This window comes from Lampetra planeri, chromosome 27 (genome assembly GCF_965212315.1).
Source record: "Lampetra planeri chromosome 27, kcLamPlan1.2.h2, whole genome shotgun sequence".
NCBI classification, from domain to species: domain Eukaryota; kingdom Metazoa; phylum Chordata; class Hyperoartia; order Petromyzontiformes; family Petromyzontidae; genus Lampetra; species Lampetra planeri.
This window is the reverse complement of record NC_136133.1, coordinates 873084-894419: the sequence shown is the minus strand read 5'-3', so window position 1 is coordinate 894419 and position 21336 is coordinate 873084. Positions and strand designations below refer to the sequence as shown.

General features: G+C 49.7%; 1 protein-coding gene across 1 annotated transcript in view; it reads left to right on the top strand.

Moving 5' to 3' along the window:
* The window catches only part of LOC144727888 (uncharacterized), a 66655-nt gene that overhangs the window by 9868 nt on the left and 35451 nt on the right, over positions 1-21336 (top strand). Inside the window, exons 5-20 of the mRNA XM_078607025.1 lie at positions 19-330; positions 827-853; positions 1842-1859; positions 2132-2140; positions 2915-2935; positions 3898-4209; positions 5026-5049; positions 6453-6560; positions 7920-7934; positions 8546-8566; positions 9007-9318; positions 9701-9724; positions 10746-10763; positions 11732-11743; positions 19025-19045; positions 20041-20352. Of these exons, the coding sequence (XP_078463151.1) occupies positions 19-330; positions 827-853; positions 1842-1859; positions 2132-2140; positions 2915-2935; positions 3898-4209; positions 5026-5049; positions 6453-6560; positions 7920-7934; positions 8546-8566; positions 9007-9318; positions 9701-9724; positions 10746-10763; positions 11732-11743; positions 19025-19045; positions 20041-20352 (1566 nt within the window). The remainder of the gene's footprint in view (positions 1-18; positions 331-826; positions 854-1841; positions 1860-2131; positions 2141-2914; positions 2936-3897; positions 4210-5025; positions 5050-6452; positions 6561-7919; positions 7935-8545; positions 8567-9006; positions 9319-9700; positions 9725-10745; positions 10764-11731; positions 11744-19024; positions 19046-20040; positions 20353-21336) is intronic.

Below are 21336 nucleotides of genomic sequence, written 5' to 3'. Positions count from 1 at the left end.
CCTTCCCCTGGCACCCAGGCGCGCCCATCCGACTGGCCGCGGGCGGCGCGTGCCACGGGCGGGTCGAGGTGTTCCACAACGGATCGTGGGGGACGGTGTGCGACGACCTGTGGGAGCTGCAAAATGCCCACGTGGTGTGCCGCCAGCTGGGCTGCGGCGAGGCGGTGTCCGCGCCGCTCTACGCCTACTACGGAGTGGGCAGCGGCCACATCTGGATGGACAACGTCCAGTGCTTGGGTCAAGAGGCCGAGCTCTCGCACTGCGGCCAGAATGGCTGGGGAGTTCACGACTGTAGCCACAGCGAGGACGCTTCCGTCATCTGCTCGCAAGGTGTTTGAGGGTGTGCGTGTCTGGGTGTGTCTGTGTGTGTGTCTATGTGTGTGTCTCTGTGTGTCTATATGTATGTGTCTGTGTCTTTGTCTCTGTGTGTCTGTATGTGTGTGTGTCTGTATGTCTGTGTGTGTGTGTCTGTGTGTGTCTGTGTTTTATGTGTGTCTCTGTGTGTGTCTTTATGTGTGTGTGTCTGTGTCTCTGTATGTCTTTGTGTGTGCAAGCCACTAGCGCTATGAACCCGGCGACCCGAGTTCGATTCCTGTTCACGGCCAACACCGGTGGTGACGATTATCTGAACCGATCCTGGGCCTCCCCTAGGTCGACTCAGCCTCAAATGAGTACCCGGTGTTGTGTGTCGTAAACATCGCCACCGGGGAGACAAAGGCGGCCGGGCGTGGTGTCGGCCACCCACCCCTCGTGTGACCCCCCTCCCTGCCAAGGCTGTCTCCGACTGTTTTCGGTGACATTCGTCTCTTCTCTCGTCCTCCTCTAGACGCGTGGGCTGCGTCAAACACGCTGTGTAAGATCACGTTACAGATTCATGCACAACACCACATTTGTACAACACCACATTTGTACAACAACACATTTTTACAAAACCACATTTTTACAACACGACATTTGCACACCGTCACATACCACATTGTTTAGGACTCGCCTCGTGTTGTTGTGCTGTCTGTCGTTGTGAATCACTGACGCCTGTGTGAACAAAGAGCTTCACAGCTCATCGGATTCCTCCTGCAGTCCAAATAAAGATCCCGATTCTGCGATGTTGATTTACACAGCCTACGATGGCAATACTTTCTACATTAATCGAAGTGATTTGAGTACTATTATTCGTACTTGATTGTGTGTCACATTGCGTTAGCACAAACTGTGCACCGTACACCACGCGACACGGCAAATCAATAAGCGCTGTCACGTCAACAACAACAACCACAACCACGCTGCTCGCTAAAGCCCTGCACGAGTTAAGTTCAACTCACGTACCGGGCACCCTTTGAGAATGTGTTTTTTATTGTCTGGGTCAACCGGGCAGACGCGAACTAGTCTCGATTTGAAGTTTTCGTGACTGCAGGGATCTATACTCTTTGGTTCTTTCGGTAAAGTCACGTAGGTATAAAATAAAATAAATTAAATCACGACGTTTCGATCGTAACACAAGCAACCGTCATCAGGTTGAATACATATAGCAGGAAAACTGCTGACAGGAGAAAGAGCTGCTGCAACACGAGTTTATCTCGGATGTTGGTCGATATAAACTCTTGTTGCAGCAGCTCTGACGCTCGCTTGTGTTGCGATCGAAACGTCGTGGTTTTATTTAGTTGATACCTTCGTGACTTTACCGAAAGAACCAAAGAGTAGAGACGCAAACTACACCAAGTGGCAGCTCTTGAGAGCGATTCTCGGCTTTTGCGTCACAAGCTCGACACACGCGAAGGTGATGACATTTGTGTTGTTTTTTTGTTTCTCAAATGCAATGTTTGCACGCACAACGGCGGGAGCAGACACCACAAGCACCACAGGTGAGATATCTCTCAATGATTATCATCATCATCATTATTATTATTTCACTCACGCAGCGCAGACGCGACACACTTAGCACCAATCACGCAATGCCTACAGGAGCCCAATTTATATTCACAACCGCGTTGGAGCGCATACATCAACGCATCAGACGTTCATTCTCAAGTTGCTTTCAAACGCAAAAAGATGCTAATTTAAAATCTGCACTCGTTGATAACCTGCGTATATGTTTGTCTTTTTGTAATGTCTTCATCATCATCGTCTGGAGCAGCTACGACAGGTAATCCGCGACGCGACTTCGTGCACAAGTAGAACTATATAGAGCTTCAGGCGGCCTTTATTACATGTATGTTTCTAAACAACCGAGTTAACGTGGCTAGCGGTAGCATGTTCTTGCTTAGAATAAGAGAAACGTGTTCACACAAAAAAAGCACCACAACTCTGATTGGCGCCTAAAGAGCCCGTGAGTTCAATATGGAGTTGGCAACTCGTCAAAACTCCGCGTTCACAACGAAGAACAATCACGCTCGTGCATGGACTCTGCAATGCTCAAACAGCGTCACGTCACATTTGCTTTTGGCCTTAATCTGTCCAAATTCCACCGTGGTTTACTCGTGTCACACACATTGCTTTGTAGCAGGGCGCTGATTTTACTTTTATTAATTTTAATGTTTTACCTACGTGACTTTACCGAAAAAACCTAAGAATATGAATAAAAAAGCGCTGGCCCCCTAGTCTGGATAAGCGGCCACCTTAAGGGATCTCAGATTTAGTTCCTTGAAATTTGCTTCAATGGACCTTTTAAAAACATGTGGGAGGCTTAACATTTATTCGTCAGTTTGTATTCTCTGTCTCGTAATTAATAGATGATCCATTCAGCAGACAATTTGGGATAAGACAAAATAACACATCTAAAGATCGGATGTTTTCCCACGAAATATATACTTTTAACTGGGAACACGTGAATGAGGACTTCTACGGACCGCCTCCGGATTTGATGTTCTCTGTAACATTGACATTGCGTTTTTGTGTATCTCTTTCAAATGTTCTGAAGTCCGGCCAACCACAGCCAGCGGTAAGTGATGTCTTTCTGCCCTCAGGAGTGCTTCCTTATTATCCCGAGTAAAACTTGCCACTTGCTAAGACCTTCCTTCAGTAAAAAGTCTTTCTGCATTGCTGCTCCGCGTTTCTGGAATACAGCCTGCTCCTCCCCATTCAATCCACCCACCGATATTATTTTGTATTATTATCATCATATCCCATTTTATCAAAAATATGATTGTGGTATTAAATATTATAAGCTATTTAAAAATATCGTTATGAGCATCATTGTAAGTATGTTGATCTTATTTCGCAACGTACATAACCAACTGTGCGAATCGGAGTTGCGGGGGAAGGAAAACAAACTAAACATAAAAAGCATTTATAAAGGAACGAGTTTGTCAATCTAGACGATTTAAAAGTGTGTATCTCCAGTGGCTTCCTAATACTGGAAGGAAGAGCGTTCCAGACGGCCACGGAAGCGCATCTGAAAGCGTGCGATGCAGTGATATGTTTGTTCAATAATATGAGCTGTACATTTTTAATGATTACATATATTGACATATTTGCGTAATATTTAAATACTTGAGTCATGTCCTGCTCTTAAATGTTTGCTTTGGGTCCTGATAATTACAGGTCAGAGGCCTTACCAAAACAAACCAATCGAGATAGTTTATTTTTTATTGAAACCAAAGTCAAAGTTGCTTAAGACTAATATCTGTTCAGAATACAAGGAAGTTGATTCAAAGTCTAATTTGGGCTCTTTGAGGGTCACATAACGGTGTAATTCCATCTAAAAATGCCAATGTGTCGGATGTATTATCAAAAATCCATTATTCAACTTAATTCAACTTCAGCTTCAAATCAAGATTATTTCAACTGTTGCGATCCTCCACGCGGTAATGGGACCTCTGCCTCTGGATTGTTTTGATCAGCAAAAAAAAAAACTCACAAGCTGACATTTGTCTCATCTCCACCCCTTTGTTTTTGTATCAGATTTTCTAATCCGGCTGGCCGGGGGAGGCACATGTCATGGCCGGGTGGAGGTGTTCTACAACGGTTCATGGGGCACGGTGTGCGATGACATTTGGCAGGGATCTCATGCCGAAGTCGTGTGCCGTCAGCTGGGCTGTGGCTATGCCCTGTCTGCCCTGCAAAGCGCCTACTTCGGGGAGGGCAGCGGTAACATTTGGCTGGACGACGTCCAGTGCACTGGCAACGAGTCTCGGCTCTCCGAGTGTGGCCACCCTCCGTTTGGCATTCATAACTGCGGCCACAACGAAGACGCTTCGGTCATCTGCTCGAACGGTAATCCCCCCCCCCACCCCTCATGTTCATCGCGTCAACCTTTATATATACAGGGTGCTTCACACAAATGTTTACACTGATATGGGACTATCGTTTTTAATGGAAAAAGAACGAATAATACACTCAAATGAGTATCTGGTGCGATGTGTAAACATCGCCACTAGGGAGACAAAGGCGGCCGGGCGTGGTGCTGGCCACCCACCCCCTCGTGTGCCGTGCCGGCCTTCATAGGTGCAACTCGCTAACAGCACTTGCCCCAACAGTCGGTTGAGGCTATACGGGGGATCTTTGTCTCTAAAGATCCCCCGAGTCAATTACACTCGTTCTGATGTCCTATACATCTACAATTATATGAATATCAACGATATATATTCCACATCTCCGTTGAATAAAAAGACTTCCCGTATCTACAGGCTCTTACCTGGTCTTGTAGACGGGGAAGTCTTTGATTTAAGGGTTTGTGTGACCATGTGGATGCTGTAGGTTTTTAATTGATACATATGTGTCCTCTGGGTCATTGCAATTCAACAAAAGCATAATAAAATATAGAAGTATGTACAAAATAGTAAAATTACAACAATATATGAGAAATATTGGAAAGTCCACTTCGGTGCCATTTGCGAGGATGGGATTATGGTCGACTATATTCTAACCATTGCACTTCATGTGCCGTGTGTTGCTTTAAGACAATAACCCACACACACACAAAATGTTTGTCCGGACCATGCCACCTGCATTTGCAGCGCATTTTTGTGTGTGTGTGTATGTTAAGGTTAGTTTTATATGACGTGTTTTCTTTTTTTGCTTTCTCTGCAGATATGTGGGCCACTTATAAAACGGGTAAGATATTTAACCTGTTCTGTAATGTTTGTATTACCGAAGTAAAATATAAATTTACGTGCGTCTTAATTAGAAATTAACTTTTTCCCATAAGCCCTGTAAAAATATGTACACCTACTACACTGTAATAATAGTAACCTTTAATGAACAAGTCTATAATTAGAACAAAACTACAAACATGTGCTAAGACATAGACAGAACTGAAGATATCTATAAAGAATAGTGACTTTACCGAAAGACCCAAAGAGGTATAATCGTACAAATATCAAGAAGATCATTTCCAGCCGTGACTCAGAGACTCCGCGGAGTAAGACTCCGGATTCCTCCTCGTTCGTCCGACGAAACGGGCGAGCGGCCTTCAGCAGGCTCTTCCACCTGGTGGTGGCGGTGGCGGTGGTGGTAGTGGTGGTGGTGGATCTGCTGGTCCGTGCGTTGTGGGAATTCGACGCCACAATAATGGGAGCAGCCACGGAGTGACGGCGCTCCGCCAGGAGGGTTTTGGTTCGGGGGACAGCGAGCAACATTGAGGGATGAGGACCTTTAAAGTCCATGCGGGGTGGGGGGGGGATGGCCAGATGTGGAAGCCCATGGGTGAGAGCACGATGAGTTTAACGTCTCGACGTTCTGCGCGGCATTGTCCACGCGTAATGCCATCGTGGTGGCCTCTGCGCGGCAAGAATGGCGCGAATACCAAATGTACACATTCAGTGTCTATTTCGTGATGGTTTAGTTGTTACTTATGTATGTTGAACTTCTCGCGCAATGTATGTTGCCAACCGTGATAATCGGAAGTGTGGGGTGGGTCTGGGGGGGAGGGTAGTCTGGGTGGGTCTGGGTTTGGGGTCAGAGTTAGGGGTCAGAGTTAGGGGGACAGAGTTAAGGGTTAGACTTGGGTTGTGTGTATTTTCTTCGGCTGGCCATCGCGACCGATGAGTAAAATTCACGTGGACCCGCTTTCTTCCATGCACTGTCATTGGTAAACTTTGATTTTTCCTTTTATCTCTTCCCAATGGCTTCACCATCATTGTCTGGACTGGACCTGACAGCTGTGTCCGGTGAGATATAAAATCATCGAACCTATTTCCACCACACCAGCTACACCACGACTCGTGGACATGCGCTCAGCCTGTCAATCCTCTAGCAGGATCAGGACCCCCCTCCCCCTTCGGTGTCTATTTCATGATGGTTTAGTCGCACGTCTACACGTTGAACTTCTTGCGCACTGTACATAGCCAAACGTGCTAATCGGAGGTGTGAGGTGGGTCGGGGGGGGGGGGTCCAGGGAGGAGCGCTGATTGGGTCAGGGTTCGGGGTTCGGGGTAAGGGGTCAGGGTTCTGGGTTAGGGTTGGGTTGTGTTTATTGTCTTCTTCGGCCATCGCGACCGATGAGTAAAATTCACGTGGACCTGCTTTCTCACATGCACTGTCATTGGTAAACTTTGATTTTTACTTTTATCTCTTCCCAATGGCTTCACCATCATTGCCTGGACTGGACCTGACAGATGGGCCCGGTGAGATCTAAAATCATCATACCTATTTCCACTGCACCAGCTACACCACGATTCATGGACATGCACTCACCTTATCTGTCAATCCTTTGGCAGGAAAGGGCCTTCTCACGCCGTACAGGTCTTGGGGGTTATTTGACCATACTTCACCATGCTGGTCAGTGTAGGTAGTTGACGGCAAGGAGCATAGGACATAGAAGTAGTTGAAGCACAGTCTGTTGTTCTATAACGCGGTAGTTGCGTTCCTGAAGAACACTGCATTATGGAAAAATCGCGTTATAATAAACAATATATAATATAGGGGGTAAAGCACAGTCCGCGATACCGCGTGAGGTGTGTATGCAGGCTGAGCAAAGACCGAGGCGCGTGGGTCGCATCTAGACGCATCCAGCAGCATCCCACTGCCTCGTGTGATGATGCTCCGCCAAGGCAGCCGTACGACCGCTTATTCGTTCCGTTCACTCGATCGCGTTATATCCAAATTGGAGCCGCGATGTAAAAAATGCGTTGCATCCAATTTCGCGTTGTGAAAACACGTGCCGTTAATAGGACAGCAGACCGTACATCAGTGGGTCTTGCCACATTCCCCCCTGTGTTCACAACTTCGCGCAGCTGCACGGACACCGATGAAAACCTCGCGTCCGTCACGGTCACCCATCGGAGCACTGTGCAGGCTCGAAGCGTCTTAGCTTTCGAGATGTGATGAGATCGGGTGACTTTGTCACAGGAATACTAGAACACACATAGCAGTAATGCACAGAAGCACCAGTGCATGCAGTAGTCTATACCTGCTTAAGTTTGTAATTGATATTAATATTTACAATAGAATGAATGGTGTACCCATCCCGTGCCCTGCGTTCCATCATGATGTGTAGGGAACCTAAAATTATGTTTATCTATCGGTGAGATATCGTTTATCATATGGTGAGATTATCATTTTGAAAGGCGCTTTATAAAACTGAGTTTATTATTAATACTGTAAAAACGTAGTTCAGCGGAGGCCAGATGTTAACTACCTCGCCTGGTATACAGGAGGTCGTGGGTTCGATCCCGACCCTGACGCCTGTACATTTGGAGTTTGCATGTTTTCCCTGTGGTCGCGTGGATTTCCCTCCACATTTAGAAACATGCTTATAGAGTATTTTCCTGGTATAAATGTCCACGTGATGAGCCACTTCGTTGAGCTATCCTTTGTGGCCAGGTCGCTTCTGAAAAAGAGCTGCATAGCCCTGTGGGCCCTCACCTGGTGAAATAAAATGAAAAATAGCACAATATATTATTACAAGTAATAAAAACTGCGAATGAATTAATCACAACATTTATGAATTTCTCTCGTTCGCATGGCAACCTTGTCGTCTGCAGTCGTGCCAACATCGGGTAAGGGCTCTCATCATTTCTCCCGTGGGTAGCGTTGCACCGCCGTGCTGCCAACGCCTACCATTCATCAGTGATGTTTGAGTCGGATGGCGTGAAGTAAAATGCTGTGTCGTGCACCCTCCATCCACCCGACACGGTCAACGATTAGCGCTGTCATCACGTGATGAGCAAACGTGGCGAGTGTTGTTGCTGCTAACAACGTGTAACAAATTTGGTGCAGACTTTTCGCCGGCGCTTACAACCAGCATAATCGGGCACCTAGTTTGTAATATGGGAAAATACCATTATATAGGCTATTTGTAAAAAAATGTAATCGACTTATATTGTTCATATTAGAAAGTATCATATGACAAATTCTAAGTGTCATTCCACCTTTGTATAATTTGACAAAGAATGGTTCAGCCTTTGTCAAATTATACGATGGGGCTAATTTACGTGTTGGTGGAAAGTGAGGGAAAACAGCAAAATTGTTGATATTAAAAAAAAAGTTTTACAATATTTTTGCAAAAAAGATAACCATAAAAGCAGCTTACGTGTGTGCGATGTCTCTCTGTTAAAAACAACTGATTCTCTAATGTATTTTTCTGTCTCCTTCAAATGTCCGCGTTCAGAACCAGCCACCACGACCGCCGGTGAGTACTGCGTGACGCGTTGCTGCCTGCACGTTGAACTTCCTTCGCACCGCACATGGCGCTGCGTGCACGCCACCACGGGGGGTTCCTGCCGAACCTGCGCGGTGATGACTGCTCTTCGCTAGGCGCAAGACGTCGCACCCTTCATGTTTGACGATAAACTCTGATGCCTGAAAGCGAGCGCATGTCAGCACACACTCGCTATCCTCACAGCTCCGACTAGCACGGTCGGCTACGCGCGGTGCGAAAGAAGAACACACAGCGTGCCCCCTCCGTAACAAACAACTGGAGTCGCGTGACGCAAAAGAGAATCTCTTTGGCCAAGGCTCCTCCTTTGCCTTTCGACCAAGGAAAGCCGCCGTGACTTCGTAGCTCCGAAGCAACAACAACAACAACAAAAGCGAGCCGGCCTACGACTGTTCCCGCCGTTATCGTTGCAGATTTTTCCCTCCGCCTGGCTGGAGGCGGCACATGCCACGGGCGGGTGGAGGTGTTCTACGAGGGCACGTGGGGCACGGTGTGCGGCGACATCTGGGGCCTGCAGCACGCCGGCGTCGTGTGCCAGCAGCTGGGCTGCGGCTCCGCCTATATGGCCCCGAGGAACGCGCGCTTCGGACCGGGCAGCGGCCAGATCTGGTTGGACGACGTCCGTTGCTCCGGCACGGAGTCGCGGCTCTCCGAGTGCCAGCACCTTTCCTGGGGGTATCACAACTGCGTCCACGGAGAGGACGCCTCCGTCGTCTGCTCTTCAGGTGATCTGTTCGAACGTTTCACGTGCGCGCTCGGAGAGGGGGCGTGGGGGCGGGGGGAAATAAAAATGGCTATTGCAGCGTGCTCGCTTGGCCAATCCGAGCGTTTGGCGTCGAGTGGGAGGAATCGACAGAGAATGCAGAGAAAACACTCGGCGTGCTTGTACAAAACATCGCAACGTGTTCACGTAGGATGTAATTCAAAGTAATGATGGGGGGCGGTTGTGACACCCGATATTTATTTGAACACCTTTCATTGTGACTGGCGTTGGCTTTAATCGACCAAAGTGCTCTGCTTTGTGAAGTGTGTGGATCTGTCATTAGTTGGGCAAAAGTGTTGAAGCATGACATGAATTTTAACAAGTATTTTTTTTTCTCCTCTCAGACTGGTGGGCTATCCCTACTTTCGGTAAGACTATTTTGTAAATTTCTAGTTATTTGTATATACAAATACGAACGTTTACATGTGCTGATTAATGTTAAATGATGTATCCTGCCATGACGTGGTGCAATGGGCCATGACACGATACTATTAAATAAAAAAAATCGTGAGTTCAGATCCCAGTTAGGTGTAGCCTCCAGCCTTCTTCCGTCGAAATCCATTCCGTGCATTATACACACAGTGAGTCTGAGACTGTGTTTTCCCCCCCAGCTGCTGAATGCTGTTCTGGAGCATTTAACAGTACGAACGCCATACAAATATGTTAATCGGTACCAGGGTGGGTGACAATAACCGTGGTTTAAGAACCCTCGCTCCCAACGCGAACAGTTCAGACTCATTACGTGGCCATATCTAATGAAGGTGAAGTAATAAAAAATAATTAAAATGTATAAAGCACCCTTAAAACAATCGTTCTCAGGACGATATTACTAATCATACAACATCAACCGCCATTCGCCATTAAGTGGCCGTGACATCACCACGGCGCCTGTGCCAGGCTACGTGCACTTCGAATGCCCGCTGGCAGGAGGTCACGGGACAGACCCACACGCACATGAACTCTGTGTATTCGTGGAAGTTAGGTGACGTAAAATTAGACTCGAATAGATTAGGTGGAAGAAGTGGAAACAAATAAGATATAATCAATAACAGGTGACACAAACGTGGTTGGAATCTGCACCAGGAAGCATCGAGCTCTTGTTTATCTTAGGCAAGCTTAATGTAGTCATAAGAAAAGAACAATGAAAAATATATATTTTTAAAGGTTTAATTTGCACATAAATGGAGACGGTCCGTTGCCCAACAGGTCACCTATTTTATATTCATCCTTTGAAGGCCTCACACAGTGTTGTTGACGAACACGTTGAGTTGTTACTGGTGGTGTTATTGTTGGCTGTGCTTGTGCACCATCGCCACCAAATAATTTGTTTGACTAATCATCTGTTGCTTGTGTTCCTCTCTCAAATGTCGTCTTCATCAACTGGAGCAGACCCGACAACCTTACCTAGTAAGAGGCCCTTTCATGTTCCTTCTCTTTGCCCGAGCACGCACAAAACAATAAAATCACAGAGGCCATGGGCAAACAATAGCCTGCATTTGCAGGAATCGTGTAACAGTGTCTCCACATTTGTGAAGCAAACAGAGTGTTTTACGCTATTTTCCATAACTGTGTAATGACGACTTGACACACTTCTCTTGAGATGGCACTTTATTGAAGACGCGTTCACTTGACATCAGGCGGAGACCCCAGTGCAACATCCTCGATTCTCCCGCGCATCTCCCTTTTATACCAACTCGAGGCCACGCCCCCTTTCTCGATCATTCTCGCTGACTCTGGACGCTCGCTCCACCGGCAGACTCTACTGTCCTCTTCCGTCACCTGACCACGCTCCCTTTTCCAACATTCTTGTAGCCACCAGTCCCTTCACGCACTCACAACTGATAACCCTGTCATTATCTCCCGTAGCCACCAGTCCTTTCACACACTCACAACTGATAACCCTGTCATTACCTCCCGTACCCACCAGTCCCTTCACACACTCACAACTGATAACCCTGTCATTACTTCCCGTAGCCACCAGTCCCTTCACACACTCACAACTGATAACCCTGTCATTACCTCCCGTAGCCACTAGTGTATTCGCACTGCAGGCTGACTCCCCTGTCATTACCTCCCGTAGCCACTAGTGTATTCGCACTGCAGGCTGACTCCCCTGTCATTACCTCCCGTGGCCACCAGTCCCTTCACACACAACTGACTCCCCTGTCATTACCTCCCGGGACCACTAGTCCCCTCACACCGCATGCAGGCTCGATTGTCATTGCAACTGCATAATCACGCGTGAAGTTTGCAGAACATTCATTCGTAATCATGATCATTATCGGCACTGTACAGTTATCTGTTGAAAATGAACATAATGTTGATCATGTTTTTTGTTGTATTTTTTATCAACATGTGACTTTAATCTTACGAAGCTACGAGAACTGGTAACGTGGAGCACAATTCTGCTTTTTTTTTTCTTTAAAAACGCACCTTGAAACTCTCGGCGATATATATCTGTTGTTTTCAGTATTGTTTTGTGAGAATTTTGCCTTAATATTAGTTAAGCATCATTAACTCTGTCGCCTTTGAAAATACTATCATTGCATGACACTAACATTTAACAAATATATATTTAAAACGTACACCATGAATCTGCTTACATATTCATAGAAACCAACTTTCCACTGACTTCCAGTCGTAAAAATTACCCAATCATCAAATGACAGCAACATTTTTTACATGTTTAGCTCAACAACATGTGTTTGTATCTCTGTGCTTCAACGTTGTTTTGCGTAATAGAGGTTTTTGGGTTAGAAAGTGTAAATATATAAATGTGTCGCTAAACCCACCACCACCCGACACAGCCAATAGTAAGGTTTGTCACGTAAACAGAACGTGCCAATTTGTTACTAGTGTAATAAACGACTGGACCACGATGTCTGGCTCAGTGTCCTTTATTCGGTTCGTGCTGTACACCCACACGGCTGTCTTTACTCTGTAGCTTCTCCACGGTGCTGACTCCAATGTCGGCCCGATCCACAACAGCAGCCCCGCTGCTGTTTCTCTCACACAGCCCCCCTTGGCTGTACTCGCTGCAACTCCTCTCTCTCTCCGCAGCTCTGACAGCCTCGTGCTGTCTCCCTCTCTCCCTCCGCAGCTCTGACAGCCTCGTGCTGTCTCTCTCTCTCTCTCTCCGCAGCTCCTCCTGGCAGCCACACCGCTGCCTCTAACACGCAGCCCTTCTGGCTGTCTCCTCTGCAGCTGCACACCACTCCGCAGCTTCCTCTTGTCTTCGGGGTTGGCTCCCGATGGCCGTCGGTGCCCCCCCCTTCTCACTCGCCCGCGTGGCCTCACTCTTTTCCGCTCACACCCCGACTGACTTCCCCTTCCGGTTTACCCGCTTAAGGACCCGAACCTTCCACCCACGTCACATGACTCCACCCCCCGTGACGTCACATCCGGAAGGTCGCTTACGCCCGCATTACACCACCCTCCCCCGTAGAAAAATCCCAGCCGACCTCGGCTGACCAATAGCAAATCGTAATGCGGCGAACCGAGCTTCCCCCCCTAAAGGACACTAAGCATACAATGTAACAGCAAGAACAACAACAACAACGCAATTAACATCAACGAACGTACAAAAAGCATGCAATAAATACAACTGTAAGAAAAAAAAAATAACAAGACAGCAACAATCAACGAAACGTAAGCGATTTGGAACGTGTGCGGGTCGCCGGCCCGTCCCGGACGGTCGGCGGCCCACTCGCAGAACGGGAACGCGATGAAAGTCGAGGAATGACAGGGGGTAATCCCCCTGTCGCAGCTGGAAGTCCACCGACGTCCCGTGTCCCTAAAGAGTTAGTCTTGGGCTTGTCCTGTGACCGTGCCCGCAGCTGGGTCGGAAGGGCTGCAGGGCTCGAAGGTCCCGCAGACCTGGCAGGCGTCCTCCGAGCAGGGCCCCTCGTCCCCCGCAATGTCACGGCCGGCCTGTCTGGAACAGGTACGACAGGCGCTCTAGCAAGATCAATGGACGCAGGCAGGGGAGAGTCAGCAGCAACAGACCCCGGCAAGGCAACATTGGGGGATGACGCATCATGTAAGGGAGCAACATATGGTTTCAAGCGCGACGTATGCACAACCCAGCGACGAGACCCAATCTGGACGCGTGCTGACTGTGGGTTGGGAACCGCAATGAGGCGTACGGGACCATGCCAGGGTTTGTGCAATTTCGGCGAGGTCCCCGGACGTACCTGTGGACAATGAAGCCAGGCTAGGTCCCCAACCTTCCAAGGGCACTCCCCCTCAGACCGTCGCGCATATCGCTCGTTCCGGGCATGGGCTTTGGCCGTAGCCACGCGGGCATTCTCCCGCGCCTCCGTGACTCGGCGAACCGTGTCCTGAATGTATTCAGGAAGTGGTTTACGAGGTCCCTTCACCCCAGTTCCCAATTGCACATCCACCGGCGGCACGTTTTCCCGACCATACATAAGGTAAAACGGCGAATATCCTGTAGCCGCATGAGGCGTCATCCTGTACGCCGAAAGCACCCCGGGGATGTGCAGATCCCAATCTGATTGTTGTTCACTCACGGTATGGCAAAGCATGGCAGACAATGTCCTGTTCAGCCGTTCAACCATACCATCCGTCTGCGGATGGTATGGGGATGTCCGTACTTTCTTAGTCCCAAGGCCCGCGCACACTTCCGCCAATAATTTAGAAGAGAAATTCCTGCCCTGGTCCGTGAGGAGTCTCTCAGGCGCCCCCTTATCCATAATATACCCAAACAAAAAGGCGTCGGTAATGGCCGCGGCCGACTGATCGGGCAACGGCCAGGCCATCGGCCAACGGGAGAGGTACTCAACCCCTACCAGCAAATATTTATTACCCCTCGCCGATGGTGGAAAAGGTCCCAATATGTCCAGTGCCACCAATTCATTGACTCGAGACACCTGAATCGACTGGAGAGGCGGCACGTAAGGATGTTTCGGCGGCTTACGTCGTGCACACGCAGGGCACGCGCACACGTGCCCTACGACATCTGTCGCCATGCCGTGCCAAAAATAATGACGTTGCAACGTCAACAAGGTCTTCTGCACCCCTAAATGTAAGAGAGTGTCACAATGGAGGGTTCTAATCAACTCGAATCGCAAGGACGTTGGTACCACCAGGCGCCAACGTTCCTGGAACCCCTCCCGCCACATAAGCAGACCATCTCGGAGAGCGGTTTGCGGCCCCATAGCCGTACTCGGACTCCCATTGTCCCTAGCAGACCGCTTCCGCAAGGACACCAATGACTCATCCATCATCTGTTCCCGGATCCAGACAGACCGCGGCAGATTCAAAACCCCGTCAGCCGGTCCCGGTTCCATCGGAGTGTCCGACTTCTCGACGGCCAACGTAAGCGGCTGAGGGGGGTTTGGAATCGGCGAACACCTATGCGTCCCCGACTCACATTTACAAGGGGCGCGCCGCGGTAATCTGGAAAGTGCGTCAGCGTTCGCATGGCGCACTCCCTTCCGATGTTGAATTTGGAAGGAAAATTCCTGTAGCGTGTCCAACCAACGTGCCAACTGTCCGGATGGCTGGTCAATTTTAAGGGCATATTGCAAGGCCGCATGATCCGTACGCACAATAAAAGAACGACCGTAGAGGTATGGTCGAAATTGCCGTAGGAAAAAAACAACCGCCAATAGTTCTCTGCGAGTGACACAGTAGCGGGTTTCCGCAGGAGACAAGACTCGGCTACCATACGCCACGACACGCTCTACACCCCCTTTAGACTGTGATAACACCGCCCCAATACCTGTGTCACTCGCGTCCGTATCAAGAATGAATGGGTGATCGAAATCGGGATAATCCAATGTTGGGGCCGTGGCCAATAGATCACGCAGACTCCGAAAGGCCGCCTCCTCCGGCTGTCCCCAAACAAACTTCCGTCCTTTACCCGTAAGGAGATGCAAGGGCCTCGCAATCGTCGCAAAACCCGGCACAAATCTTCGGTAATACGAGGCAAATCCCAAAAACCGCCGAACATCCCCCACGGTGGCCGGAGTCGGCCAATCCCGGACGCACGCCGTCTTTTCCGGATCCGTGGACACTCCCTCAGCACTCACAATGTGCCCCAAATAGCGGACGGACCGTTGCAGTAGGTGACATTTCTTTGGTTTGAATTTCAATTTGGCAGAACGCATCCTCGTGAACACTGTCTCCAGCCGCGTCAAATGTTCATCAAATGTGCGGCTGAAGACAATAATATCGTCCAAATATATAAGACACGTCTCCCACTGCAACCCCGTCAAAACGAGCTCCATCAATCTTTGAAATGTAGCAGGGGCCGCATTCAATCCCATCGGGAGACAGTTGAATTGAAATAACCCCTGCGGCGTACGGAATGCGGTTTTCTCCCGTGAGGACTCGTCAAGGGGAAGCTGCCAAAATCCCGAAGAGAGGTCCAGTGTGGAAAAGAACTTAGCCCCCGACAATGCGTCGAGGGAGTCATCCATACGCGGCAGGGGGTACGCATCTGCCACCGATATCTTATTCAATTTGCGGAAATCAACACAAAATCGCAATTTGCCATCCTTCTTCTTAACCAAGACGACTGGAGCGCCCCATGGGCTGTTAGATGGCGATATAATGTCCGCAGCCAACATGTCTTCCACTGCCCCCCGTACGTGTTCTCGCTCCGCAGGACTCATCCGATGCGAATTTAATCGAATAGGGGCAGCATCGCCCGTCTCAATGTGATGGTAAAGCAACGAAGTGCGGCCCAAATCCAAATCATCGGAGCTGAACACATCGGAATATGTCAACAACAATTTACGCAGCGCACCACGTTGCTCCATGGACAGGGAAGAATTTCCGTCACATAAGTCAGCAACCCAACGATTGTCCGAACCCCTTGGCTCGGAAACCCCAGCAACCACTTCCCGGCTATGCGGACAATCATGCGTCGCAAACGCCGTAGTGGCATGTGCCACAACCGTACCGGCCGGAACACGGACGTTTTCCCCCCCCGCATTAAGCACCTGTAAAAACGGTAATTGATCCGGCCGGACGATGGTCTGTGCCCCCACTAACGCCAACCCGGTTGTTATCGTGGCGGACGGTGACAACAAGACCCCTACTGCTCCTAGCCGATCAGGCAGGGGCTTCCGATACCGCAAGGGTATAAGCATCTGTGTACCAGGTGGGATGTCCACAGATGCGACGGACAGCGCCTGCACTTGTACGGCCGAAGCAGGTCGCCCCCAGGGCGACGGCAGAAACGAGATTTGACGGCCCCCCGGCAGTTCAATACAATTCTCATTGATTTTGATCAAAATGGGCATCTTAGCCAAAAAATCGGTGCCTAACAAACAAGGAACCGCCAAAGATCTCGATATCAACACAACACCCGAGGCCGACACATCCCCAATAGATATCTTAGCATCCACCTGACCCACGATACCCATGCTACCCCCGTTCGCAGCGACGCACGACCCATAAACCGGATTCACAGCCCCCGGCGGGATGCCCAACAGATGGAAAATGACATCCGAAATAATAGTCGCAGACGCGCCGGAGTCGACCAAAATGCGTACGTCCACCCCTTGTATAGACCCCGGTACAGTGGACGAGCCCGTAGCGGCCGCGACGACTCTCCGTGCCAACTTGCGCCACTGCGTGACCGAGCGACAAGGCCCCGTCGAAGGGCATGCTTTAACCACAACGTTAGGATGGCGCAACGACGGTGATGGGTGAGGTGTAAAGCCTTGCCGAGTGTCTGGTGCGTGCCGACAAGCCTGTTTCGGAGGATCTTTAGCCGACTTGACCGGTGCCGAGGCCTCCTGCCGCGGCGGAGCCGGGAAGCGGGCCCAGCAGTCTCTGGCGTAGTGGCCCCTACGCCCGCAGCGGAAACATTCGGCCTCGTTGCGCCGAAGCGCAGGCCTCGCCTCCTGACGGCCCCGTTCTGGTAGCGCCGCGCGCGGTCTCGGCCCGCCGCGTCCCGTCCATGGAGCGGAGGCGGCCGTCAGTTGTTGAGGGCCCCGGTCATCCGGAACATAGACAGCCTGCGCAGGGTTCCACCCCAGCGCATCCCCTTCTTTGACGGGCCCCCCCGTCCACGCCGTCACTTGTTTCCAGCGACGGAGGTTGAATTGCGCATCGAGACACTTAGCAGCCGTCCGGGAAGTTAGCTTCTCATGCCCACACACAGGCATGGGGATCCCTAGATCCCGAGACAGCTCCAACATTTTCCCTAATATGAGAGGCTCGAGCAGGTCCTGTGGCATCTCAGGATAAGCTGCCATGGCCAGCTCCAGCACCGCACCCCTGAACGCCACGGGCGACTCCTCTGGTGCTCGTTGTCGTTGAGCGAATCGCCGATGCGCATCATCTGGTGGCTCATAAGCATCGGCCATTTCTTGAAAAACACCACATAAAGTTGCCTTCTTATCGGTCGTTATGGAACGGAAGAATCGGACAGATTCGTCGTCCAGGAGAGTCGGCAACACCTCCAAAGCCTCCGCATCGGTCCATCTTGCTGTGCGTACCGCCGCCAAGAAGCGGCAGGCGAACGCGCTCCAGTCCCCACCGACGGAAAATTCTTTAACCGTTGTAAGGTGGCGACTCCGACTCCTCTTCCCGCCGTCTTCCAATGGTGGTGGTTGTGATGGCAAATTCAAAATGGCGTCGGCCCGCGGCGTGGCCAAGATGGCGGTTTGGCGCCACGGAGCGCGCAAAATGGCGGCCTCTTGCCGCGTGGGCAATGGCGGCGGCAGGACAGGCAACGTGGCGGCCCGCGGAGCACCAATTGCATCATCCATCGTCCCTGGCGCGACGAGATGGCATAGATGCGCCAGGACGTCCTTAAGTGCCTCCAGTTGTACCGCCATCGCTTGCCATCGTTGATCCGCGTCTGATGATGTCGACGGACCCGCCACCCCACTTCTGACACCAGTGTAATAAACGACTGGACCACGATGTCTGGCTCAGTGTCCTTTATTCGGTTCGTGCTGTACACCCACACGGCTGTCTTTACTCTGTAGCTTCTCCACGGTGCTGACTCCAATGTCGGCCCGATCCACAACAGCAGCCCCGCTGCTGTTTCTCTCACACAGCCCCCCTTGGCTGTACTCGCTGCAACTCCTCTCTCTCCACAGCTCTGACAGCCTCGTGCTGTCTCCCTCTCTCCCTCCGCAGCTCTGACAGCCTCGTGCTGTCTCTCTCTCTCTCCGCAGCTCCTCCTGGCAGCCACACCGCTGCCTCTAACACGCAGCCCTTCTGGCTGTCTCCTCTGCAGCTGCACACCACTCCGCAGCTTCCTCTTGTCTTCGGGGTTGGCTCCCGATGGCCGTCGGTGCCCCCCCCTTCTCACTCGCCCGCGTGGCCTCACTCTTTTCCGCTCACACCCCGACTGACTTCCCCTTCCGGTTTACCCGCTTAAGGACCCAAACCTTCCACCCACGTCACATGACTCCACCCCCCGTGACGTCACATCCGGAAGGTCGCTTACGCCCGCATTACACTAGTACAGCACACACCGGTGTGTTGGAGAGTAAACTCACAACATTTAGAATTTCGCCTGTAGTTGCAACTAGCATCACATTTCTATTAACGCGATTTAACCCAAAAACCTCTTATGGATAATATTGGTCACGAAAGCCTTGGACATGCCACATTTTTTTATTTAAAATAACGTTTGTGCTTCTTTCCCCTAAACTTTCCTGCTTCATCATCTAAAGAGGAACCCACCACTGCCATTGGTAAGTGCCCTTTACCCTCGTGCGTTCATCACTTGCAGTGACGGTTATCACTGTTAACGAGGAGCTTCGTGAATAACCCAACACTCTCCACCGCATCGTGAGTTTAGTTCTATGCTCAACAACGTGCAGTTAAAGAAATATTGCAACCATTCTTTCTTGATGACTAAACTCACTTTCATTGAGCAGCGAGCTCATTGTTAGAGGTGACTGGGCCACACATTATAGCTCATGGAAGTGGATTATGTTTCACCTTCATATGTGGGAATTTACAGTGGCAGCCAATTAAATTTAAACGCACGTTTCTAAACGTGGAGGGAAAAACCAGAGAGAAATCCATGCGACCACGGAGAGGGAGATCATGCGATCTCTAAACATACAGGCATCATGGTCTGCGGATGCTCGCCCGGCCTATAGGGCGATGTCAGTGAGCGATTGTCTTTGGGCAAGACGAGCAGCTGAGTTGCAAGGGCACAATTCGTACTTCACCTGGAATTTTCATCCAGAAGCAGAAGAGAATAAATCCCCCCCTTTGAACCATTGACCATTACGCAAAAATATACGGAATTGATTTCTAACGCAGCGTACTGCGTGATCTAGGCATTTTTTCACATCCGGCTACAATAATAAGCACTGCGTGTGCGTGTATAATTTGATGGAAATCATTACGTCGCTGATTTTGACTTAAACGTATGCACCATATCCCAATGTATTTGGCAAATTATATAAATCACTCTCAGTACCGTAAATATACATGTGTATCTCATCATAAAGCAGAAATATAGATTTTTTTGCGTGGGAAAACTTACACGTCTTCATTAACTATATCGATTTCGCAAAACATGATTCCGTAAAATCAACCACCACATGACATGGAAACACGAATCATAAACCCAAATCATTTACGGTGGAAACTTGGCCAGGAACCACCCAGCCAAGCTGCACCGCGTCATCGCTCCCCCTGCTCACAGATTTTCTCACCTTTGCATTCGGATCAGATTTCCCGATCCGCCTGGCTGGAGGAAGCGCGTGCCAGGGCCGGGTGGAGGTGTTCTACAGCGGTTCGTGGGGCACGGTGTGCGACGATATTTGGGAGCTACCTCACGCCCAGATCGTGTGCCGTCAGCTGGGCTGTGGGCCTGCCCAGGCTGCCCTGCAAAGCGCCTACTTCGGGCAGGGCAGCGGTAACATCTGGCTGGACGACGTCCAGTGCTCTGGCTACGAGCCCCGGCTATCCGAGTGTGGCCACCCTCCGTTTGGCATTCATAACTGCGGCCACGACGAAGATGCTTCGGTCATCTGCTCAGAAGGTTGCTTTTTTTGTCTGCTCGAGTTTATCGCCGTGATTTTGTCCGTGCGCGTATATGTATGCCGTGTGTGGAAACGCGATGCGCGACGTAATTGGTAATTCCAAACGCTCCGCCTTAAAAGGTGAATGTTTGCAAAAGAAGTATTTTGTATTTTTTTGCAAGAGTTGGATGCATTGAGACGCATCGCGTTCAAGCTGCACGCACACGCGTGCAAATTATGGCCTTGTTAACGCATTCACCCAGGTGGAAATATATTCGTATATACTGTACGAGCTTTACTACCCGGCTTTGCCCGGGACTTGGATTCTTGTCTTGGATTAATACACGGCCTACGCGGAGGGTTTGAGGGGGGGGATGCGTGACGTCAGCAGGCAACACTGCGTGACGCTTCCGCATTTGGGTGATATCACAGATGTGACGTCACCGCTCACTTCCGTGCAAAATATATGCATTATTGCGCCCCCCCCCCCACCAAATACAAAAGTCTATTTTTATACTTTTTGCATTGTGTACAGTCTAGAAGATACCCACATGCCAAATTTCAAGTGTGTTGCATGTCGGGAAGTATGCTAAACATTTCGAACAGACACACATATTCACAAATTCCCCTTTTATATATATATAGATATGCTCAGGGAATAAAATACAAGATAATAAATTGTATCACAATCAGCAGTGTAAGAATTCGCAGAGACATCCTGTTAACCTATGAATTGCAAAAATGTTATCAGTGCAAAGGAAATTTGAGACAATGTGAGATAAAAAAAAACTAGTGAGAATGGGCTTACATTTTTTAACACTGTACAAACACCATACCACAGATGCAGAGTTTGAGGTGTGGGTTTTAAATTGGAAAGCCTTGACATGCTAGGCCATCCACCCAGATACCACGTCTCACATAAGTCTCACAACGTAGTATCTGGAAACAGTACCATAAGAAAATCCAACTCCCATTGGATACCGTGTGTCATTACACGGATTTTG